The sequence below is a fragment of the Elgaria multicarinata genome, chromosome 6 (genome assembly GCF_023053635.1).
Source record: "Elgaria multicarinata webbii isolate HBS135686 ecotype San Diego chromosome 6, rElgMul1.1.pri, whole genome shotgun sequence".
NCBI classification, from domain to species: Eukaryota; Metazoa; Chordata; class Lepidosauria; order Squamata; family Anguidae; genus Elgaria; species Elgaria multicarinata.
In genome coordinates this window covers 27,532,228-27,552,201 of record NC_086176.1, presented here as the reverse complement: position 1 = coordinate 27,552,201, position 19,974 = coordinate 27,532,228, and the positions used below count along the sequence as shown (strand labels likewise).

The following is a 19,974-nucleotide window of genomic DNA, read 5'->3' as shown; positions in this document are numbered from 1 at the left end:
TATGTGCTGGAGCCAGCTGGAGGACCAGGAGGAAGGAGAGGGAGAACAACTCGCGGTAAGCCAGAAGGTCAGTTGGGTTCACTGTAGGTTGTTCAAACAACAACCTATACTACATAGCTTATTTCGCAGGGTGGGTTGTTGTGTCGTGCAAACTCTCCCACTGACTGAGTTCACGCAACACAATAACCCACACTTGAGGGTTGAGCATGGGTTGAGTGTGTTTGGTTGTTGACACATAGGTTATCATGTTGTGTTAACCAAGCTAACAAAAAAATGGTTTGTTAACCAAAAATAATCTACAGTTCACATCCCAACAAATGGTGCAGAAAGGGGTGGAAAAGAGAAAGAGAGAAGCCCACCACCGGCATGTGGTTCCAGATAGATTTCCCCTGAAGAAATGCAATCCCCAACCCCATTCTATGCCACTGAAGTAAAGATGGATGAACTAACCCTTTGAAATGTGATTATGAGCCACAGACAATGCAAGCGTTTTCCAATGGACCATTTTGTAAACATGAATTCCTAAATGTTTCAATGGCATTAGCTCTCAGTTGCCAGAAGGTGTGAGACCTCCAATAAATCTCCTTATACATTCTCATGAGATGTGGAAAAAATTACATGCCCAAAAAGGCCAAAATGTTCTATTGCTTCTTTTCCCCTTTTGTCCAGCCAGTTGCTGCAGTTCAAGATCAAGCAGAAAACCAACATAGAGAAACAAAACATGACAAGAGGGCAAGAAGAAAGCAGCGTGAGGGCAGAGAAGTTTAACACAACCGAACAGAACCAAAACAAAAAGAGAGATTGGTTGGTTTTTCTTCCTACCTTAATTTCTTTGTGAGTGCTCAATTTCTTCACCAGTGACAAAAGCCAGATGCACGATGCTTGCCTTATGTGAGGGTTGGGGCTGACAATGTGTTTATTCAAAATGGCATCCAAGACCCACGGAACCACATCATTAACTTTTACATCTATTAAACAAATTAAACATCTATTACACAAATGGGGAGAGGGAGAGAAAACTACTACAAACAAAAGAGATTGAAAAATTGAGACTTCGGCTAGCACTTATCCTTTTTAAGTTAAATATTCAGCATTCTGGCCCTTACTGGAATTTATCCATGCTCAGGTGTCTTTAACAGCGCTTGTGCTTTTAAAAAGCTGCAGCTCTTTTGGGATTATATTGAGATCTAAATCAGTGCTCTGGTAGGTTAATGTTCAACTTCTAAACTTCTTTCTGCTCCTACCCACAAGCAACATTGTTAAAGTTTCTCAAAGCAATTCAGTATTGTCCATAACAGATCTTGTGTCATGGAGAAATTAAGGGCTTAACAATACACACACAAAGCAGATATATCCCATTTTTTCCTAGTCCAAAATTGTTGTTGTTGTTGTTGCTAAATTCTGCATATTTGTGCACACAGGGCCCTGAGGCAAGTGTGTAGGGGATCCCCACAGTTCTTGCTAAGTATCTGGAATACACAAGGCTGCTTCCCAAAGGGAACACGAGGGGCCAGATAAATGTGTGAGGGAGCATAAAGAGGCCAGGTAAATGGGCATTCCATGGCCTTTGCAGCTTCTTTACCTTGGGATTCCCCTGCCCCCAGCACTGACATCCCCCACACAACCATCCTCTGTCTGAACTATCCATGCAGAAAGATCCAGACATCCTTGAACTGGCTACTGCTTAGTCAGCTGAAGGCCCTGATGGAAGCGCAAACCACTCTTGATTACTACACCATAGCCTGCTACACAGTACCACATCTAGCATATCAGTGGCATGAGATTCAAGCGCGCACAATCCTGATGGTTTTTATAAAAGTTGTTTCTGTTGCTGGCCTTTCTATTACATGGATTTTTATTGAATTTTTGGTTGCAATATTTTTGTAAACTGCTTTGAAAGGTTGCTTGTACCTGAAAGCAGTGTCTAAATGTTTGAAACTAATTATTTAATGACCAACCAAACCACACTGGGAACAGGGGGACGACATGTGTGCCCCTTGCGTCTGCATATGCCAAGACCTCTGCATTCTGCCTTCCAAATACAAAGGTACTGGACTAGATTATGCCTAGATTTGCAGCTTAAGCCTGCAGCTTGGTTGAAAGATGGTTTTAATTAGGCAAAGTAGATCCACTTATTACTCACAAGTTTAAGGCTGAGTGCAGGTTTAAGGCCATGCTCAATAAAGTTCAGCATCAAGTGAGTTTTCGAAAGATGCCCAAAATAATTATGCAGGCAAAGGTTCAACACAAATCTGGAAATCTGGGTTTGTTCACAATTGATGCTTTTCCCCTATCAATCATGAACTAAAGTTATTGACTACATCATATTAAAAGGCAAGGAAGAGGCTAGATACAGGCTTAATTCCAATAGATATTAAACATTTGAGTATGAAGCTAGTGCTCAGATGGGAGGGAGAAAGAAAGGGAACAGAAGTATTAGTTCCCACTGAGATTGGTCTGGCACTTAGGAGAAAGCAATAAAGCACTGAACATAATAAAGATGTTTTAGTTGTTCCCCATACCCAAACCTACCAACAGGAGGGGTATACTCTTCTTCAGCCACCATCCATGCATCTCGGGCAGCTACTGAGCTGGTTCCTATTGCTGCACTGGTAATCGCTTCACCCACAGTGAACTGCAGTTCAATTTGCTTGGCCTGACAAACACAAACAGTAAAGCACTAAATTTCAAGTTGTTCACTTAAAAGCCTAATAATTCTCTGTGGCCAGACAGCATACCAATTGTCACTAATATAGAGAGCAAAAAGAGGTATGATACTCTTTGCTAAAAATTCTTGGAGAAGATTTTCAAAGCTGTACATTTGCAGAATCTGCTCCAGAGGGCTGGGAATCCCTCCAGAGCAGATTTTTAGGCAGCGCCGAGGGATGCAATAGGGAGGAGAGAGGGAGAAATTCCTATTGCACTAGCAGAACTCTATTAGCATGATGTACATACAATTTAATGCTCTGAATCTTGATGACCATTCAAATTTAACTTGACCCTTGGGAGTTACTCAGCATTGTCAGGGATAATGCTCTATTGTAACACAGCCAACAGGAACAGTTTGTGGAATTAAAAAATATTTTTGAACATTACATGTAAAGTTTACGAATGATATAAATATGCTTACCATATCACGGTAAGTTGTTTTTATAAGAATACTGTGTTTTTATGCTTTTTATGTTCTTAAATTTTGTATATTTGTTTTAATGTTTACTGTTTTTAACTTTTTTAAACCACCCAGAGAGCTTCGGCTATGGGGTGGTATATAAATGCAGTAAATAAAGAAAAAAAGCAAAAGATGGCAGACAACAGGCTGACATTTTAAAAAATCATAAAAGTAGATCATAATGTAACTCAATCAGATAAAAGCAAAACCTTGTTAGGAAAAGTGAAATTGACAAATAAAGAGATAAATTCTGGTTTTCTCTGTAATCTACGGCTGCAATCTTACAACACACATACTAGGAAATAAGCACCATCAAACACAGTGGGAAATGTTTCCAAGTAAATATGCATAGGATGGCACTGCATAACCTACATTGCAGTAGATATTCCACCTAAAAACATTTACATTCAACATTTACATATAGTAAGGTAAATACTAAGGCAAGGATTTTGCACCCTTTTAAAAGACAACGAAACAAAATTGAAGATACATTTTAAAGTGTACCCCTTGATAAGTGTGACACAAGTTAATACATGCCAGTTTTAAACATATTCAAGGAGTAATATTAAAGCATTACCTCCACAGAATCCATTAATCCTTGCAAGAGTAGTTTCTGATGAGGAAAGTCTCCATCCCCCACGGGAAAGTAACCTAGTGTTTGTATAGCTCTTTCTTTCATCTAAAGAAAACAGGGATGTGTGTTAAATGTCTGCCAGGTTTAGGTGGGAAAACAATCTCTTAAGCTCAGGCATTCGTCTTACACATCCACACCTCTCCTGCAAGCAAATTTCCCCCTTTCCCTTTCCCTAAAAAAGCCACACTATCATGTTGCATCTGTGCTAATGTCAATTCTAATGATAGTAATCTCAAACAAATCTAAGTATGATGCCACAGTTAGCTCAGAAATTCTTGTGCAAGAGGTAAGGAGAAAGGAGTATGTAATTAGGAGATCAAGCACATTATATCTATTCCAGGCCAAACACAATGTAATACTCATTTCACAATGCACAAAAAGCTCATTCTTTATACTGAATATAAAGTATATAACAAATGCAGTCTAATATTCTAAGCTTAAGCAAGGTGCTTTTTAATATATATATATTTTTTTAGATTTTATGAGCCTATGGACAGATCCTGCCATTCATTTTATTTAAAGTACAGAGCTGAGTGTTGTTGTTTTTGATGTGCTATATAAAAGATTTATATACTATTATCGCTGTATATGGCACTTTACAGAATAATATGAACAAAACAGCTTCCTGCCCTGAAAAGCTTGCAATCTAAATTGCAACAGTGTGAAAGACAAGGGTAATATTATGTCTGTGAACATATACTTAGGATGAGGACTAAGAGGTTAAACTTTAGGGGAAAGTGAGATTTGAAAAGGGACTTGAATGCAGAGAGAAAGAAGAGGTCTCATATTGTTCTGTGATGGTAATTATTATTTAAAATCCGATCCTTGACCTGCCTCAAACAGATCTCTTTAACTAATGCCACAGTTTACAAGACTACCTTTCCAAAGCATTTTACTCGTGTAACTGCATTAAGGAAAGGAAACAGGTTGCATGAACTGGGATTATGCAAATTGAGTCTTAGATGTGCGAATCCCTATGCAAACACTGTGGCTCAGCAAATCCTACGACCTACAGAAATTTCTAAGACAGAGAATGTTCTTAATGCTGCTGTTCCTGCAGCAGATGAAAAGGAACTGAGGGGAAAGGTGGGAGCCACACCTAGACATGCACAGTGGGAGGAGGGTGGACTCCTAGCAACAACATCCCTGGCTCAGCTCTGGGATATTCTGAACAATGCTCTGCACAGGCACGGAACCTGTATGTGTGAGCCATCAAGACCACGAAGAAGTTAATATACGACTGTTTTTTCCTCTTTTTTGATAATCATCTTTATAAACTTCCATCTTTTAGTCATAGGCAGGCCTACCCAGTTGAATTTTAAAATGTCTTAAAAGATTTTGAGGTTTTAATAATGTATTGGTTTTAATCAGTTTTATGTATTTTATATTTTGTATTCAGTGCTGTTCCCTGCCTCGATCCAGAGGGAGAGGCGGGTAAGATATTATTATTATTGTTGTTGTTGTTGCTATTATTATCTCTTTCTGGCTCATGGCGGTTATTCTAGATGGACATGACGGGCATTGCCAAGTCACGCTGTCTTTTACCGATTCAGGAATTTCCTGACAATTGAGCATGTTTTAAGTATGACTGCTTTCTGGATGTTGGTGTGGATGTATTTTGGTATGCTGTTTCTGAAGGATTTCTGTATAGTTTTTTGATGTGATGCCAGTGACTGATGTGACTAACGGAATAATTGTTACCTTTTCCTGTTGCCATAGTTCTTTGACTTCCATGGCCAGTGGTGTATATGGTTTTCCTCTTCCTTTTCAACAACATTTTTGTCATTCGGTATTGCTATGTCGATGAGGTATGTGTGTTTTTCTTTTTTTGTCTATGACCATTATGTCTGGTTGATTGCAAGGTATTGTTTTGTCAGTATGAATTGTTCTGCACCAGTATATTTTATGATCTGCATTTTCCAAGATTGTTTCAGGTGAGTATGTATAGTATTGTGTAAGTTGTTTGATAAGATTGAATTTGATGGCCAGTTGTTGGTGAATTATTTTTGCAACTGTATTGTGTCTGTCCGTATAGTCCATTCCTGCCAGAATTTCACATTCTCCTGTTACATGGTTTATTGTTTCTTGGAATTGATGGCATTTCCTGCATAGGTCTGTTGATACCTTGTTATCTTTTATTATGTATTTATTTATTATTAATTATTATTATTATTATTATTATTATTATTATTATTATTATTATTATTATATCTATCTTTCATGGGTAAATCTAAATACACATATGCATAAAGGAATTAACTGTAACAGCATTGCAAAACATTACCTTATTAGTTTCCTTGCCAGAAGGAATTCGAGCTAGTAAGCTTTCAACAAGATGGAGCTTTGTAAATCCAGTTCCTTCATTGGGGATGGGCAGAGGGGCATTCCTGCCAATTTCTCCCAGTGCTGTACAAGCAGCTACTGCCAAAAGTGGTGAGGTACTATCCAAAAAGGAACCTGGGGAAAACAAAAAGGATGACTTTGTATTTTTCCTTTAAAAGGCAGTGATTCAAATTTTAAGAGCCCCCAAAGACAGTAAGAATTCCACTATTCTGCAGGAATGAAGTCAACAATGTTACTCTGCAGTAATACCATGTACATAGAAATAATATTCGTTCTATGGTGATGGGAGTCTTTTCTTTAGCGAGTATCTCAGATCAGGGGTGGCTGACTTCTGTATTTGTAAGAGCCAGTAAATTCTACACTCAGTGATTGCAAGGTGAAGTGGGTGAGCGTATTTTGCAGTATAAATAAACTTCCCCACAAGTGGCAGGCTTCAAAATAAAGCTGGTGCCCCTAAAAGAAATGGCTTCACGGTTATGGAGCAATGCCTTTGGACATAGTTGAGGCATTACACACAAAACCTCAAAGAGATTTTAGACTAAAGTATCTATTCTCTTACAACTTAACGAGTTTTCTTAACTAGTGAAGCTACGAGCAAATATTTTATCATACTTTTGATTAAAATTTAGTAGAGTCTCCAGGGTCCAATCAAAATAGCTGCCAATTAGTTGTGCATCCTTGTCATAGATAATTAGTTTCATACTCTCATGTTCAACTAAATAACATGAATACATTTCTCATTTTCAGAATTCTACCAGATGGTGTTTTTATGTTGTGTATATTGGTTGCACCTAGTGAAATCTTGTGTAACGAACTATACAGAGAATAGAAACAATAATTTTCCATTATGAATTAAGTGCCAAAGCATCAAACAATAATACATAATCCCATGGGTTTGATACCCATTACTATGTTATGAGAATTTGTGCAGCAGAGAACCCAGACGAAGTACAATGGGCTAAAACAGAGGTTTCATTTTTCAGATCCAGAGATGGGACCAACTGGGTCAAAAATATAGGCAAAGCATGAAAGTGTGGACTGACCTATAGTTTCTGTTGTTGACTTTATCAGTTGGTCTTGTTCAGGAAGAACAATGGTATTTGGATCTTCTAGGCCATGCAGTTCTACCATCCTCATTTTTTTCTTTGACAAATACCGTCCTACTGTGAATCCTAGAGCCAACAAGGATCCATGTTGCATCTCCAGATTCTGGAGATAAAGAGCGACAATGTCAAAATGAGATGTAATTCATGAAGCGATATACACCAACACTTAGAACGTTACCAGTAGCTCTGCATAGTAGGGCAGAGATTTTCAATTGGTCCATCAGCTAAAAACTCATCACCAATTGAATCAAGAATACATCTTTAAAATATAAATGATTTCAATATATATAGTTTTAAAAACTGCAGATGCATTTCCCTCTTCAGTTTCACAAGAGAGAATGCATTTTCTTGCTGTAATCTATACATGTGCCATCTAAAAACCAAAGAAAATGTTCTTTTTCTTTAAACACAGTGCTTTAGGCATATGCAGGTATATTTAGATTTAATAAATGAAATCGATTAAAACTAATTTGATTAATCAATTAAGGTTCTTTTAAATCTGGTGGTAGTCCTAGTTAGGACTATAACTGTAGCCCTTCCTCTCTCTAATGACTGACTTGGCTATTGAGCAGTATAAAAACGCTAATGGTGATGACTGGAATGGAAACTTTCCAACAACTACAACTGGGTAAGAATTCTACCCTCTCAGTAGATGAGAATAAATATTTATTTATTTAGGTTGAAACCCTAAGGCGGCAATCTCACTTATCTGGGAGCAAGCCTCACCAAACTCAATGACACTCACTTCTGAATAGAAATGTATACGATTGCACTGTGAGTGAGTTTCAGTGGGGCCCATAGAAAAATCTTTGGCTCCAAAAACTTGTTGAATTTGATTATTTACAGCTTTTGCCAAAGGAAAAAGACATAAACAAAACCCTCTAAAAATATTCTCCATTACAAACAGAACTATAAACATGTTTAAAATATATTTAACTATATAGTAATTTTAAAAAGAAAATGTCATGATACCTCCTGTTTCTCCAATGATAACTATGTGTTTCTGCTTCCCATTTTTTTCCAATTTGTTATGATATTTATTTATAAACAATTCCTTCCTGTTCAATTAGTTAAATTTTGTTTAGATGGGGAAAAAATATTAGCAGCGTACACTAGTATTTCATAGCCGCCGTTAAGAGAAGTTTTGTAAAATGCAAACAAAGACAACTGACTTACATGATTGTCCTTTGCTGTTTTTATCAGATGTTGAACTGATGTTTTAAATTCGTTTTCTGAAACTGTTGACAACACTACTGAATAAAATAGAGCAGCCAGTTCTCGCATCTCTTCCTTATTAGTATTCATAAGAGTCTGGGGGGAAAAGGTTAAAAAGAATGTAACACGTTAAATAGCTATCACAGTTTACTAGCACTTCAGCAATAGAAAGGCTGATCCAATAATCCAACAATCCAATTTAGGGCACATCTGAATAGGACAGTCCTTAAAGTTTTATCTGTAGAACCAGAAAAAATGTGACATGAGACGTACTGTATCAGCATTATTTTTGTTGGCTAATCGACAGAATCTGCTACATTGTCGCACCACCATGTCTGATTGAAGACAGGCACAGCATGAGCAAGAGAAGTTGTCAATATGGATCCAAGCCCTGAAGAATCCCTCTACTCCAGTGTTTTAGTTGCTCTAGTAGTAAACTGAACAGTTTTGCCTACGAACGTTATTATCAAATAACAACAGAACTGCCATAATCCCCTTTTTGTTTTCACCCTTATTCGGTTTTCTTTTTAAAATGTTGATTTTATCATGTTTTTAAAGGCAATAGCATACTAATATTCCCATCATTGACCTTTCAAACTGATCTGTATGTGATTGGGGGGGGGGGACCTCACTGGTAAGAAATACCAGGTTACAAAGAAGTGACGCTGGCTATCTTTTAACTATTTTTAACAAATCAGGAGCCCCCTGGTAACACAGAATCATAGAATAGTAGAGTTGGAAGGAGCCTATAAGGCCATCAAGTCCAACTCCCTGCTCAATGCAGGAATTCACCTTAAAGCATCCCTGACAGATGGCTGTCCAGCTGCTTCTTGAAGGCCTCTAGTGTGGGAGAGCCCACGACCTCTCTAGGTCATTGGTTCCATTGTCATACTGCTCTAACAGCCAGGAAGTTTTTCCTGATGTCCAGCCAGAATCTGGCTTCCTGTAACTTGAGCCCATTATTCCTTGTCCTGCACTCTGAGAAGATCGATAAGAGATCCTGCCCCTCCTCTGTGTGACAACCTTTCAAGTATTTGAAGAGTGCTCTCATGTCTGCCCTCAATCTTCTCTTCTCCAGGCTAAACATGCCCAGTTCTTTCAGTCTCTCCTCATAGGGCTTTGTTTCCAGACCCGTGATCATCCTCGTTGCCCTTCCTTGAACACGCTCCAGCTTGTCCCTCTCTGATCCCACCCCTTCAAGTTTTGAGAGTGATACAAACAAACTGTTTGTATCACTCCCAAAACATTTATTGAAATAAAACCACATTTCTTTTATAGTATTTTAACATACCTTTATCCAGTCCATTTTGTCTACAAATCTTGCAGCTAGTTTCTCAGGATAGACTGAAACAACCTCCAATAGACAATACATCACTGGCAAACCTAGAAAGTTATTTAAAAACACACATCAAATGTCACATTGCCAAATTACTAAAATGGCAAAAATCTAAACAAATAAATATCTATTTTGTAGGTTCCCTCAAACAGAGGCGTTTGCTAATGAAAATATTTTCATCTTGTATATCTGATCTCACCCACTGCCTATAAAACAAACATGCCAATAGTGTTCCAAGCAAATAAATAAAAGCAATGCTAAAAATGTGATCTCTCTTTTAAACCAAGGATAGATATATTTTGCAAGTCAAACCATATGGCAAAAATAAGAATCTTGTTTGGCACCGAAGTCCGTCAAAACCGTTTGATATCATATTCGCAAATTTGAGTCTTTGAGAATTTGGGATAGAAACATACTCTTAAAAAAAAGAGGACCTAGGATTCCCAGGCTATTAAATAAGAATTGATTAGTCACAAAAAAAACCTTGAGAGTCCAAGTTAACCAACTGCTCCATATAGAGACTGGCAGAAAGATGAGGTGCAACAAGAATCTTGCATGCATAATGCTTCACCAACAGGTATTTGTGACATCAGGATGCTCCCCCCAAAATTAAGTCATTCTGCAGGTGTGTCCAAAATCAACACCTTCAAGGGGCACAACATACTCACAGCGGGCAGTTCACATGCGCTAACAAGTCACTTCTGATGCTCCTAAATTTTTTAGAAACCTGAAGTTAAGTAATAAGCAAGCCAGTGAAGCCAAGTCAAATTCTATCATTCATGAGATAAAACTCACTCCAGTACAGGCAAAGAGGAGGAAACACAGTCCAGAGGCTAAACAGGATCACCTACCCCTGGAGCTCAGAAAATACTATTGTCTCAAGTTCAAAGTTTATTTAACTTTGAGATAAACTATTTTGGAATAAGCTTTTATAATTGTTGAAATTGACAAATATTTATTCCTAGAGTATAGTTACTAGTAATTTGATAATTCATAAAAAATATTGTAAATTGTAGGAGGTGACCCCTCCCCATGCCAAATTGATTTTTCCCCCTCCCATAAAATAAGACATAAATCTGAGTATAACTCTACATGACAGGATGAGAAACCACACCATCCAGGACTCACCCACACAGAAACCGAAAGCAGGAAAGATGGAAGAATGAGTGGCACAGCTGCCGAAATCCCGCGATACTGGAAGTGATGCCACTTCCGGTGTCGCTGTGATGAGAGGAAGTGATGTAAGGGAGGGATGAGGAAAGCTTAGAATGGTAGAAGGCAATACATGCTGAACAGTGGGGATACCAGGGGGGGCACTGCATATGTAATTGGGAATGCACGATGAGAGATGTTAAAAAAGTAAAATAAAAAAGTAGCATTAGCAATTGGCTCCTGTAAAGGCATTAGCAAACTCTTATTGTTCGTCTCTGGAAGTCAGACCTCTCCACATTCTCCTCAGCCAACTGGATCCAGATTTAGTCATAATTTCAGTAGACCCACTGAAATCAATGGGACTAGCCAAATTATTATTATTATTATTTATTTATATAGCACCATCGATGTACATGGTGCTGTACAGATAACACAGTAAATAGCAAGACCCTGCCGCATAGGCTTACAATCTAATAAAGTTGTAGTAAACAATAAGAAGGGAAAGAGAATGCAAACAGGCACAGGGAAGTGTAAACAGGCACCGGGAAGGGTGAAGCTAACAGTATAGAGTCAGAACAAACTCAAAGTTTAAAAGCTATAGCCAAAGTATGACTAAATCTGAATCCAACCTAGAGCATTACTACAAACTAATTTAGGATGATTCATACAAATATCCTAGAGACACCTTATGGCCAGGGTGATTTAAAATGGGACCAGGAAATTAAATTCATAATAAACATATGGCGTTCCACAATGTGTGATAACAGACAGGTTGTTGTTTTTAAAAAAAGGATTGGGGAGGGTGTTAATGGAGAATGGGTCTACCAATGGCTATGATCCATGATAGTTATATGGAGCCTCCACATACAGAAGCAGTGGGCAACTAGAGAAGGCCCCCTACTTTCAGGCCCTGCTTGTGAGCATCCAGAAGCATCTGCCTGGCTAAAGAAAACAGAATGCCAAGCCCAACGAACCTTGGTCTAATGCTTCCAAACAATTCTTACATCCTCAAGAAGTAAAACTACCCCACATCTGACATAGTGGTTGATAGCAGTCACTGAATTAAATCACCTTAAACGTCACACTCAGAACTCATTCATGAGAGATGCTTTGAAGAAGTCAAGAAGAGCTTTGGCTTTTAGCTCTGTGCTTCCTGGTTTCTTACCTCCAACCCCAGAGAGCAGCTGCTGAAGGAGACTTATATAGATCTGTACGGGGTTGCTTTCGCCACCCTTTGACGAGGAGGATGTTATGACATGTCCAGACAGGAGGTTCCTTATGTAACGGCCAATGGCGGGGGCATGATCCTGCATATCTGCTAAGCTCTGAGAGGTGGGGACCACACCAGCACTGTGGGCAAGACACATCCGGAGGTACAGGACTATCTAACCAGAGAAGAAAAAGATAAGTTAGAAAACAGGCCACAAGACAGATGGAACAACCATCATAACACTCAGAAAGTATTTGGCTTAACTCCCTCAGTCATGATTCCCGATTTAATAATAATACTAACATGCATTTCTACAGTGCTTTAGAATGTTCAAAGGATCCCATGTACATTCTCTCCTTACAATAACCATGTACGGTAGGTCAACATAATTATCCAATGCTGCAGATGGAGGGCTGAGGTTGAGAGAGAATGCCTTGCCTAAGACCACCTCTTGAGTCCATATCCAAGGAAAGATTTGAATGCAAATTCTCTGTTCATAACTAAATCTCATTGCCACTACCCTAAACCAACTCTGCAATTTAGGTGATTAAAAGAAAAAAAAACATTTCTCAATTGATGTATTTCAGAAAGAACTGCAACATCTGATGAATAGTATCTTAAAATCACATAGCGCTTGGAGCTAATTGCTGCAAAATTTAGCATGCAATCTGCAGATCTAATATTACTATGAATATGACTCAAAATTGAACTATGCAGTTAAATCAATGGGATTTTAGTGTGCTTTACACTGAATAATACCCAGGGCTGTGTGTATGCTGCAATTTCACACAGCTGCAGGGGGACAGATCCACAGATACCCAGAATGTAGTATTGAGCATAGAATTCAGCTTCCTAATAATCCCATTTTTGTCCCAGACTCCCCACCCCACCAGGGTGCCAAAAGCAGGGGGTGGGTGGGTTGGGTTTAAAAATTAAACTTGAGGCCCAGGTGGACTCCGTGGCCCAGAGTACTTGGGGCCAGCTTCAGCTGATACAGCCTTTCCTGGACAGGGATAACCTAGCTACAGTAATCATTCAATGGTAACTTCCCGATTAGACTACTGCAATGCACTGTACATGGGGCTGCCCTTGAAGACAACTCAGAAGTTGCAGCTAGTGCAAAATGCAGCAGCTAGACTGCTGACTGGTATATCCCACGAAGACCATATAACACCAGTCTTAAACGAATTGCACTGGCTGCCTATATGCTTGCAGTCGGAATTCAAGGTGTTGGTAATGATAGTTAAAGCCCTAAACGGCTTGGGACCTCAATACTTGAGGGAGCGCCTCTCCCTATATATATGCCTGCCTGAGACTTGAGATCTGCTGGAGGCGCCCTCCTCCGCATCCCACCAACGCAAGACATTTGCTATGGTGGGACATGGGAGAGGGCTTTCTCTCTTGTGGCACCCTGACTGTGGAATGCCCTCCCCTTGGAGGCCTGACTAGCACCAGCACTGACTTCATTTCGATGCCAAGTAAAGACATGGCTTTTTACCAAAGCCTTTGATAGTTAAATTCACCAACCTTGCACATTGTTTTTACAGTTTTAATTGGGTTTTACTGCTTTTAAATTCTATACTGGTTTTAGCTTGATGAATGGTTTAATTTGCTTTTAGCTGTGTATATTTATTGTTTTATAATGTTCATATAATTTTCTCTGAACGCTGCCCTGAGATCCTAGTGATATAGGGCGGGATGCAAATGTTTTAATAAAATAAATAAATTATATTCAGTACCATGGCTAAGGGAATTTTGATAGGCCACTTTTTATTTAAACAATATACAAAAGAGCTTACAAAAAAGGAAAAGCAGAACAATAAAAATATAGAAACAAGGCGATTATTTTGTTTACTGATCTTGCTAATGACCTTGATTAACAAAATCAGTAAACAAATTTATTAGAACTTAACTGGGATGATCAATAGAAATCATAAACTCAATACAGCAGCAACAGCACCCAATACAAGACCAATAAAAAGTACAAAATCTACTAAAAGCCCTGGAGAACAAGATGGTCTTAACTTGCCATCTGAATTATATAACTATTGATGCTTCCCTCACCTGTTGAGCATGGGGTACCATCATCGAAATGGGGTACCATCACCGAAAAGGCCCTCTTCCTAGTCATCACCCACCTAGCCAGCCAGGAAAGGAACCCTAAGGAGGCCTCCGATGCAAATCTTAAATTTCAGACAGGTTCATATGGGAGAAGACTGTATTACAGTCTTCTGTAATGTACAGCACCATGTACATTGATGGTGCTATATAAATAAATAAATAATAATAATAATAATAATAATAATAATAATAATAATAATAATAATAATAATAATAATAGGGCTGCCACAATGGCCACATTATTTTGTTATAGTGAACAGATTTGATGCCAGGAAGATCTGGTCAGGTATGACTTCCCCTCAGCTGAGATTGGTACACATACCTCTCCAAAAGTAGCTGGATTGAAAGGCATAACTGTTGTTCCAGTCATATATTTAGCAGGCGTTTTCATTCTGTGAGAGGCCTAAGATAAAACAACAACAGCATATTTGACAAGAGGTTCAGACAGCATTTGCTCAACAATCCCACTGCATAAGTATACCATAATTCTAGCGCAATTAAAAATATATTGCCCCACACCACTGAAGACTTGCATTGATGCAAAGCAGAAGCATGTGCTCAATCCTCCAAGGTTGTAGAAACTGTGAAGGTGCTAAAACTATCCTGGTGTAATAGAGAAGCATTTGCTATATGTATCATGATCCTAGCAAACAAAGGATTTTAGTTTCATGCATTTCACATCTTGAAGTACCACTAAATTAAACTGCCTCTAGATACACTTCAAGACTAGGTTTTCAAGGTGCTAGTTGACAAAATTTTATGGAGAGTCCCGATGACAATATCCTCCACTTCTAACCCTCCTGTATTTTCCCACCACTTCTTCCATCTTTTTCCTTACTGCAAATACGCTGTTAAGGAAGAAAAGACAAAATTGTTCCATAATGCATTCTGAATGATAATGCTAGGAATCCTACATCTGGAAGCACTCCTGGCCAGTTCTTAAGCGCTTTACTTTAAGGCAAACTACTGTTCCCAGATTCAAAGTGAATGAGTGAAACAAGCTAGAATGCACCAATCCCATCTCTCACATTAGACTACAGACTTGATTCTTCTGCTGCTTAAGCTGCTCACATCTTGTCATGGTCTGTCACCCTACCCTCCCATGGATCAGGAAGCACTTATTACAACATAAATGGGGTTTTCCCCCCTGATACAATCTTGTATGGTAATGAAACTGGGCCAATAATTGTTGGTAAGCACAATGCTGTATCTATCAGGCCTTTGGGGTTGCCATGGAAACAGCTCTCAGCCAGAGGCTCCCAAACTTAAGAGAATTAAAGTGAAAAGGATGCAGAATTAATAGTCTATTCCTCTGCCCAGAAACTAGGGTCACACTGAAGAGAAAACAGAGGTGATGGGGCCAGATACGCCACCCCACAGCCCATCACAGAGAGCTATCAGCGTCTTACTGTCATGGCCACATAGATGACGATTGCATTTATATCCCACCTTTTTTCCTCCAAGGAACCCAAGTTGGCATACATAATCCTCCTCCTCTCCATTTTATCCTCACGACAACCACCCTGTGAGGTAGGTTGAGCTGAGTGTCTGTGACTGGCTCAAAGTCACCCACTGACTACTTGTCAATGCATCCCACAGAAAAATTGGGGCAGGCAAACATGCTACAGCTATCTGCAGGGCTCAAGAGGAGAAATACCAAATGAAAAATGGAGGTGGCAGGGACTGCAATTCAAGTGTGGCAGTTATCATCTACCACTGGAAAGATAGCAAGTAGGAGGGAAAGGAGTTAGTGAGCATAAACAAGACATGGACAAGAAAGGATGGTTAAGATTCATGCCATGTATATGCCTTTAAAACATTAAAATGAGTCATGATCAAACCAAATACTCAAAAGGACAGGAAGAGCAGCCTACCAGAACAGGAACGCTTGATTTGTTTTCTACATGTCTGTCAGGGAGCTAGCCCCATGGACTTCTGGGAAAGTGTGTTCCATAAGACTGGTGCTATACCTGAACAGACCCTGCTACTAGTGGATTTTAGTCTAATCACTTACAGAGAAGTCACCTGAAGCAGGGCTTCCCCCAGAAGCTGTACCAAAGCTTAGAAACCAAGGAATAACCGAGATGACACTTACTCTAAGTCCAATACAAATTGCTCTTTTTAGAAAAGCAAAGATAACATCCAATCTCTATTTATCCTGTCCAAGTAGCCCAAAGAAAGAACAAACAACCGGCATTCATTGGTGTTATTTGAGTGCCTGCCTAGTATTTATTGGGCTGGTGTTTATCAACCTTATATCTCGCTCTCCCTTCAAAGACCTCAGAGAGACTTTTGTATTATTTGCCAAGTATTCCAGGCAGCTTTCAGAGCCAGACTTGCCCCAGATCATGCTCTTGCTGGGGTACGGGGGTGGGTTTTTTTTGTGCTATTATGACTAGACTATGAACAGACACACAATAATCTGTGAGATTTAAGATGAAGTTCTGTACCTTCTCTTGAATATACTGGACCATTTCTGGAAATGAAGGCATCTGTTTACCACCACTTTCCTTTTCATTTTTACCAGGAAATGTTCTCAGCGCACGTTGTGCCTCTCCATGGACCTCCTCCCGTCTTTCAAAAGTTAAAAAAAGAATGTTGCACACATAAATAATTATCGCTCACACCCTCCCTAATTTATTTATTGAGTAGACAAAGTCGAGTTAATGACCAACTTACACATAAAGCAAAACCATAATTCAGCCCCTAAAGAACCCATCAGTCCAGGTTCACATATCATGTTGATAACTCCAAACGTGCATATCGCACAGATCAGAGGTTGTTTACAGAAAAGAGAAGTGATTCACACACAGTGTGTATCCCTGCAAACCGTGGGTTAAATAACCCACAATTTGCCACTGTACCTTGCAAACTGGGTCCAAAAGAACATTGCATTTGATCCAGCAAGGCTCTTCTTACGTTCTCAAAAGGAATCATATATGATAATCCGGAGAATCTGACTTTCACATTAATTCTCTTTTCTGGTTATACATTGGGCAAGGGTGCCCTGTCTCTGGTTTACTAAACTCGGGGTAGGGAACAGTCTTTGGTAGGGGGCAAATTTGGTAGGGGGCAAAGCCACAACACTGATGTCCTATGGCCCCCAGTTGAAGTGCCAGCTAATCCTCCAACAGGCACTTCAGCCGAGGACTACCTTCGACAAGTGTGGGCTTTCCCCATCTGGGTGAAGGCACAGTGTGCACAAAGTCACCCCAGCCAAGCTCTTTTTAGCTGAATCACTACAGCTTAAACCATTAGGTAAACCTACTTAGCTAGACCAGGCACTCTCTAACTCCACACACTCACTAAAACCATAACAAGCACAAGCTCTTGGTTAAACCCCCCTGTATCCAAAGCCACAACAAAGTGCAGTTACATATAGCTGCCATTTGCTTCTGTTCATCACTTCTTACTCTGTCCTGTCCCATCATTCCACCTTTATCTCCCCACTGTCAAATGTTTAATGTAAAGCTTCAAGAGGCGGGTATTTGTTTTAGGTTGGCTCTGCATGTCACAGAATAGAAAGACACCCAGATTGGCCAGTAACATGGTAACCAAGTACTCTGCAGACCAATCTTATTTGTGAAGTGGATGTGCTAGCTGTGGTACAAGCCATTTTGCATTACAAGTATTGCAGTGCCATTCTTCCACTGGGGATTTACTCTTGCCAATGTTTAAAACACAGTAACGTAAGATTAGAAGAATCAATTTCTTCCTCCCACCTTCACATGTACCCTTCTGTATCAAGTGGTCTTAAAAAAGCTGACTATGCCTCCAGGTGTACCATTATTACAACAATGGTAAATCTTTATTACTTACTTATATATCTCAACACTATATTTTAAATCTGACATTAAACTTACGGATCTCCTGCAGCTAAAAGCAGCAAGTATCTTGAAGGAATGTGATCTGAAGGGAACACTGTGCTGGCAAACTTTACAGCCACCTGACGTACCTGGACTTGAGGCTTAAAAAGAGAGGGTGGGGGAGAAATCATTGGGGACATGTAAAAGCTGTTTAAAAACACAAGCATATATATAAAAATACATGGAGAAAATTGTTATGAAGTAGAAAGGTAACTACAGAAAAAAAACAGTTTATTTATAGTTGAGCTAGTTGAGTAGTTTATTATAAATAAACTTTATATCCTTTAGCAGAAGTCAGCATTCCTGACACCTGAAGAGAGCACATGCAGCCATTTCCTCAAGTGCTTTCCTTCTTTTGCCCAGTAAAAAATTAAGTGGCCAGAAAGCAAGTGGCCAGACCAACCATCACTTCAGGGGATGGAACAAAATGTGTAGCACAGTACATCCTCTTATCTCTACCATAAAGAGATAGATAACAACACAAAATGGGCTTTCACAAGGTGACAAAACTCAAGAGTTGTCTTCCTACAAAATGTAGAAACGTAGTCCCTCTTTTAAGTGTTCCATAAGGCAGAGGGAATGGGTTCCATTACCATAAAACTTGTCATGTACAAGAAATTGATGTGAAAAGATATTCAGCCCTTCATATTACCACTTCCCCATCTTCTTGACATACCTTAATTAGGTTTGAGGCCACAAGCGCCTCCATAAGAGTACGTGGTGCTCCTTCTAAACTGGTATATGCCCCAACCATCATGGACAAGGCCTCCTGAATAGCAAGTCTGGTGTCAGGGTCTTCCTGAAATAAGTTACGTCCTTTAGTATCTAGCATGCACAAGGAGCATCTTCTAGACAGACCATTTGCACGGCAAAAAACAAAAAATAGCAAAATTACCAACCTTAGAGAGAGCTTCAAAAAACTGTTGGACTAATGCCAGGTCCTTGGTGAACAGTTGAGGTATTCGGCTGAAAAATTCAATGATTTAGAAGTGCCATTTTTCCATTTTAAGTGTGAAACAAAATATATACACTGCAATTAATCTATCTATAAATTACTAATATTGATAATGATACATTTATATAGTGCTTTCTCACAAATCACCTCTGCAATTCTTACAAACAACCTGTAAGTAGCCAGTGTTACTAACTCACATTGTCTATATGACTATTTATTTGAGAGATTTCTATGACACCTTTTAAGGCCATGCCTCAAAATTCATACGTTATTTAAATCAAAATACTATAAAACAGCAGAGCACAATAAACACAACAGAGTCTGACAATAAAATTACTAACAACAACCCAGCATAATAACCTTAAAAATAGTTAAACTATTTTCAACCAGTGTAAAACCAATTTAAAATAGCAGCGCCCAGTATTTGCCTGAGAGAAACAACTTGAAACAAATGGGTCTTTAGTCTGTGTGAAGGCCTGAATTCATGGGATCATACATATTTCTGTGGGGATAGAATTCCACAAATGTGGGGCCCACCAAAATAAATAGGAGTCTGACAGAGCAATGCTATGCATGTTTACTCAAAACAGGCCCCAGCAAATTGTGAGTTAATCAATCTATAATTTGCCATAGCATATGCATGTGGTTTTATCCTGGTTGTGCTTTTTATATTGTATTTTGTATTTGTGTTTTAAATTGTTGGTTGTTTTTATGCTCTTCAGGGTTTTAATTTTTGTGAACCGCTCAGAGAGCCTCAGCTATTGGGCGGTATAAAAATGTAATAAATAAATAAATAAAAATAAAAATTCCACAGCCTTTTTGAATATTCAAAAGCCCAAGTGAGGGTTGCTACATGATGTCTGAACC

General features: G+C 39.1%; 1 protein-coding gene across 2 annotated transcripts in view; it reads right to left on the bottom strand.

Annotated features, from left to right (window-relative positions):
• Positions 1-19,974, bottom strand: part of ECPAS (Ecm29 proteasome adaptor and scaffold) — a 78,801-nt gene that overhangs the window by 29,214 nt on the left and 29,613 nt on the right. Inside the window, exons 14-27 of one of the 2 annotated variants that reach the window (XM_063129185.1) lie at positions 19,052-19,118; positions 18,829-18,951; positions 18,150-18,253; positions 16,737-16,860; positions 14,609-14,689; positions 12,121-12,340; positions 10,932-11,024; positions 9,759-9,850; positions 8,429-8,563; positions 7,190-7,355; positions 6,088-6,260; positions 3,747-3,848; positions 2,533-2,656; positions 823-968 (exon numbers count right to left, since the gene is read on the bottom strand). In XM_063129185.1, the coding sequence (XP_062985255.1) occupies positions 823-968; positions 2,533-2,656; positions 3,747-3,848; positions 6,088-6,260; positions 7,190-7,355; positions 8,429-8,563; positions 9,759-9,850; positions 10,932-11,024; positions 12,121-12,340; positions 14,609-14,689; positions 16,737-16,860; positions 18,150-18,253; positions 18,829-18,951; positions 19,052-19,118 (1,750 nt within the window). The remainder of the gene's footprint in view (positions 1-822; positions 969-2,532; positions 2,657-3,746; positions 3,849-6,087; positions 6,261-7,189; positions 7,356-8,428; positions 8,564-9,758; positions 9,851-10,931; positions 11,025-12,120; positions 12,341-14,608; positions 14,690-16,736; positions 16,861-18,149; positions 18,254-18,828; positions 18,952-19,051; positions 19,119-19,974) is intronic. The other variant, XM_063129186.1, reaches the window with a different exon arrangement.